At 38.8% G+C, this 6,000-nt stretch overlaps 1 protein-coding gene across 1 annotated transcript in view; it reads right to left on the bottom strand.

The window, feature by feature from the left end:
- Positions 1–3,128, bottom strand: part of CABP7 (calcium binding protein 7) — a 1,920,152-nt gene extending 1,917,024 nt beyond the window's left edge. The window contains exon 1 of the mRNA XM_044069326.1: positions 2,338–3,128. Coding sequence (XP_043925261.1) covers positions 2,338–2,446 — 109 coding nt within the window. The 5' untranslated portion in view covers positions 2,447–3,128. The remainder of the gene's footprint in view (positions 1–2,337) is intronic.
- Positions 3,129–6,000: the final 2,872 nt, after the last annotated feature.

Consider the following 6,000-nt stretch of genomic DNA (forward strand, 5'->3'; position numbering starts at 1 on the left):
TCTTTCTGTCTATGTAACTGTGCACCTTGCTATATGTAAGATGTGTTGTAAGAATGTGTTTACCTTCCTAGATTTCCATAGCCTATCATTCTGAATATCTGTCTACTCTTCTTTGTAAACTAGATTGTCCTTACAGAGGTGCAGAGGACTGCAACCCAGTCATGACCTGCATTACCAACAAAAATGCATTTCCTAGTTTCTACTGCCTACACCTGGAGTGCTTCGGCTAGGATGGGGTGGGAGAAGATGTGATGTGTTTTTAATGACAAAGGAAGCTTTGTGAAACTTCGGTGCAGCTGTGCAAGTCAGAAAGGATCAAGTGAACAAAATGTGTGACCTTTATCTGCCTACCTGCACAACTGGCCTTTCATGACAGGTCCAAGTGTGCAAAGCTTTCTAAAGGGACTTATGTCATTTTAATAGAATATGGGTTGATTTGTCATTATTATTTCTATTTATGAGTATTCCCAGGAAAAACAAACATCTTTATTCAAAGTCCTGAATATGATGTTGTTTATTTACAGAAATGTACATTCATATAACTATATATGTGTGTCTGTTTGTGTGTGTGTGTGTGTGTGTGTGTGTGTGTGTGTGTGTGTGTGTGTGTGTGTATGTGTGTGTCTCCGTGTGTGTGTGTGAACATATATAAAAGGTAAATCTCTGAAGCTGTATGAAGGGGAATAATAAAATATGTCAATGCAATGCAAAAAGGTGATCACTCTGACAGTCAAGCATCAATTTGTCTGCCTGTCTTATTCACATCTAAGCACATTGTATACAAGGCATTTGTCTCCTGTGTTAAAACCTTTAGTTTCCTGATGCCGCTGCTGCTAATCATCTGTCAGTAAATGCACAACCCCTTTACTGTTGAGACCACTGACAAGCCAAGTCAAATAAATGAGTAGCCAGCATCAAAGACTGATTTATTTCACTCCATTATCTATCTTGCCTTAGCCATCATAAAGCTTTGATAGAAGTGCTAAGTTACTGACTGAATATGCATAGGGACAAGTCTTATTCTAGAATGCCAGAGTAGAGATTTCATTTAATTTTTTTTGGCAGGTAATGCAAAAAGAGTCGGGAATAAATGCATATGGATTTCACACATGATCTGCAAGTTAAACACACACGTCACATTCTTTATCTGAATCCCTGCAAACTGTTACACGTACGGTGCCTATGAAAACAAGTGGAGATTTTTGATCAAAGAACACTGCAGCTCATTTGCATACGGTTTGTACAGCAGTTCCAGGCTTTTATACATGGCACTGGTCACACTGAAAAATCACAAGAAAAAAAGCCATATTAAGTATTGAATATGAAATAATACACAATCATCGCCATCACCAATACACAGACATACACACACATGTACACATGCACACACACACAAACAAGCTATGTTTTCACAACAATACTGCAGGCATTAGTAGTGAGCATTCGCACACACACACACACACACACACACACACACACACACACACACACACACACACACATACATACTGTCTCAAAAAAACTATGTTTTCATGCAAATATTAGAGACATTAGTAGCACACACACACACACACACACACACACACACACACACACACACACACACACACACACACACACACACACACACATACACACACACATATACGTAAGTCTGGCACAATCACACAAGTGTTCTTCCTTGGAAAATATTGGCTGCAGTGTGACTGGCATGATTTCATAAGAGACATGTAACTGCATTCTACCCAGGTGCTGAGAATGAATCAACCTTATTTCCGAGGAGCTGACCTGAGATACTTTTAGTACCTTCTGAATGCATACAGAACAAAACTGAATGCTTATGTGAAAGAACAGCAGTAAAAAAAAAAAAACAGACTCATACACAATTTGCTCTTCTGACTGTATTATATCTTTGTCTGCTTCATTATATTTCACTGTGCCTCATCACTTTTTTTATTGCAGTAATTTATTCCACTTTTTTGAGCATGCAGATTGGAATTCTGATGACCACTTGATTTGTTTCTACAACCTGACACAATGACAAAAATCTAGGCTTAGATATATTTATTTATTGCTTAAAACCACTAGTAGCTGGGAACCATATCTGCAGCAGTGGACAGATCCTCAGACAACACAACATGCAGTGCTTCAAAACATGGAAAATTACCCCCCCCCATTCCAATATTATACTGCAAGTTGTCAGAGCAGAACAACTATCAGTGGAAGATTTCAAGCTTTTCCTTACAATTCCTTAGTATTTAATTGTTCACTCAGATTGTGTTTAATAGGGCAGCAGGGTGATTGGCTCTGGACCTTTAAAGAACCATTTATACTGACCTTCCAGTTCATCCTCGGGGAGTTCCACAGGGGCCTGTTCTGTGATAATGTCAGGGATGGTATAGATCCCCCTGTACATAAGGGCAGCTGTCACAGGATGGAAAGGCATCTTGGAACTCCACTTAGGCAAACACCATAAAATTATTATGTATCCAACATTCAAGGTTTGATCCCAGGCTTCACACAGATGGTTGGGTATGTGGAGAAATATTCCCACACTGCACAACCAGTAAAATTCAGAGAAAAAAAGTAGACCTTTATGAACAGAAATCAGCTATAAGCGATTTCCCATTTCCGCTGGGGAGGGAAAGGGACCACAGATCAAACTTATATCCTTATTCTGCCTCATATAAAGTAGAATCTCATCTCGCCCCTCAAATCCATCAAAGGTGCAGATTTGAAACATTTTTCTTCCTTCTTTTTCAAATTCAAATTCCCAAAGTTAGAATTTCTAAGATCAGCCAGAAGCAAGTATCCATGCCTTAGGTATGTTTCTGCACAAAGGTTGGGAAATAGAACTAAAGCTGTCACTTGTCTAGGTTTTCAGATCCAGGAGCTGGTGACACACAGGTAACAGGTGAGTACCCCAAGGCAGTACATAGTTGCAATAGGGACTTGTGAAGAAACGGGGACTGAGTTGTTAAATCTAACTCATTCTGTTCCCCAGCAAGTAGTGAAAATTGTCAGCTGTCTTTCTTTTTCTCGCTGTCTCTGACATAGGTTCTGTATGCCTTCTCTTTGTCAGATCTCTCTCTCTCTCTCTCTCTCTCTCGCCCCTCAGTAATGCATGCACACACTCACACACACACGGGTTTCCTGGCTTGAAAAACTCCTCCCAGTCACTGGAGCTTCCCCTTGCTGTGTCAACATACGCCCACCCTTCCTATACACCTACTCTACAGTATCTGAGGATCTCGGCTGTTGCTAGTCCCACCCTCAGAGCCTAATAATACCTCCTAAAAGCCCATCTAGAGAGAAACCCGCCCATTTTGAACAGCCTAAATCAAAGAGGAGTGCAAAAGAAATAAAGCGTACAGCCTGTAGTAAGAGCAACATGAGGTATAAAAGATGTATAGAATGGAAGTTAAAAAAATGCTAATTTCATCTGTATTACTAAGATAAAAGGACAGTAGAATCACTCCTCAGCTTGCATGAATGGTGATATTAAAAATGAAGATGTTTTCTTGCTATTTTCAATTTCTTTTTATATGCTTTCAGATAGAAAAGCAGTGTTCATTGACACTTAACAATAGATACAACTGGATAAAGAAATATTATTCACACCATTTTTCTATGTACTTTTATGAGATAGGGCAGCTGTATTGTTATATCTGAATATCATACCATTAACATCAGTGACACTACAGTCTGAAAAACATTACAAAGTACTATGGTTTATAGAACATTATACTAGTTTTGTTTACAAAACAAAACTGCAGTATATAGGGACACACAGCATGTGTATATTTTTGGATTCAGATAGCTTAGATATGCAAAATTGTATCTTGATTCTGTGGATCACAAAAACTGGGCAGTTGTGGTATACTTCATGACAGTGAATAATGTTGCTCCCCACCATAAAAAAGACAGTTTAAATAATGAATGTATTAGCACTGCAGTTATGCACATAAAACTGAATTTTAAAAGTATGACATTATTGAGTTATTAGTTGCATGATAACTTTCCAGTAAAGTATATTTTTCATAGTTTCAAGTGAGTGAGCTTCAGTAACTACTGAGATGGAGTAGAGATCATGTGTGTTAATGTCACTTGCATTCAGTTATTTCAGCACTGTAATATTATATGATTATTTCATAGGACCTCTTTAGAGCAACCATGTAATACACTACCAGGTCTGAGTACCTTAATTTATTATTTTTTGAACATATAAGTGAAGTATTCCTTTTCATACCCTTCCTAGTCTGACATACTTGGACACATGGGTAAAATTAACTTCAAGAGAATTTAAGCGCAGATGATCAAACATTCTCTCTCTCTCTGTCTAGCTATCTGTCTATCTATCTATCTATCTATCTATCTATCTATCTATGTATATATCTATATTTTTTGAAGGAGAACGGTATGATAATGCAAATGCAATAACAACATGTATATTCCACAGAGAGAGTGAAACAGAGATCAGAGCTGATTCCTAGACTATGGAAAAGTAAGACAAGAAAATGTCATTCACTGTGTCATCATTGCTGCTTATAGGTATAATAACTTCCATTTCTGTTTTGTTAACATAGGTGCATTTCATAGGTTAATTATGAACTACAACACACAGACAGTACTGGGTTCAAAGAAAATAAGAAATCAAGTAGTTTCTCCAGGGGTTGTCCAACCCCCACCCTCCATCCCCATACCTCTCAACTTCTTAGTGCAAGAAATCTGGACAGAGACAAAAATAATGAGGGGACAATGGGTCAAAAATAGGCACAGCTTTTAAAAATTGAGCTTACAAACTTATAATGTTGCTAGAATACTCTTATTTGTGTTAGGATGCATTTTCTGAAGGATATAAAGTGTGAAACACTTGTGAAACTTAAATGTATGTCATTATTAAGTGACTTCATTCCTCAGTGATTTGCCAGAAAACCACACATTTTATGAAAAGCAGACAAAAATATGGTATAAATATTTGGATATTCTGTGAAAATCTGGATAGTTGAGAGGTATACCCATCCCACACTTGATATAACAATACATTTGTAACTCTGACTATTTAAAAGTAAAATTGTTAGTTTAACAGATTAACATCGAGGATTAAGGTTATCAGCTGCTGATGACGTTTATTCTGCAATTGTGTATTTGATTCCCTTAGTTTCTAACTGCAACTTGTGTCTATCCATCCATAACCTTTTTTCCCATTTTTGCAGATGGTGTTGAAATGTCACCATCATTTAGAGCCAGGTTCACACTTCCATTTGGTTAGCCCTGCATGAATAATTGTGTGATCCTCAGCAAATCATTTTACCTGGCAGAACGTCTACACCACCGTGGGTCAGAGGCAGTTGTGCCAAGTGGGCACAAATTCTTGTTGTTTTTTAAATCTTTATTGATGTGTGATATTGGTATAACAGTTAAGATTGCTGCATTGCACCATTTGGCTGCTTTAGGTGGGTCTTGGTTGGGATGCCTTCTCTACAAAGTCTGCATCACGTGGGCCTTTTGGCTGGGGTGCTTTCTCTGTAGAGTCTTAATTTTGTGTGGCTGTTAGCTGGGATGTTTCCTCCCTCTGTAGAGTCTGAATCTTAGTGACTCCTTGTTAAATCTACATCTTGTGTGTTTTTTAGCTGTGGTACTCATTCTGTAGAGTCTGCACCTTCTATGCCTCCTGGCTGTGGCACCTTCACTGCAGAGTCTACATCTTGGGTGGCACCTAGTTGTGTTTCCTTCCCTGCAGAGTCTGCATGTTGTGAGATTCTTGTCTATGTGCCTTCTATGCAGTCTACATCTTGTGTGGATCTTCACTGGGTACCTTCCCTGCAGTCCGCATCATGTGTGGCTCTTGGCTGGGTGCCTTCCCTGCAGTCTGCTTTTTGTGTGTTTCTTGGCTGGGTGCCTTCCCTGCAGTCTCCTTCTTGTGTGTTTCTTGGCTGGGTGCCTTACCTGCAGTCTGCATCCTGTAGGTTCATGGCTGGGTGTCTTCCATGCAGTCTG

Source organism: Protopterus annectens, chromosome 4.part0 (assembly GCF_019279795.1).
Source record: "Protopterus annectens isolate FY-2018-M chromosome 4.part0, PAN1.0, whole genome shotgun sequence".
NCBI classification, from domain to species: Eukaryota; Metazoa; Chordata; order Ceratodontiformes; family Protopteridae; genus Protopterus; species Protopterus annectens.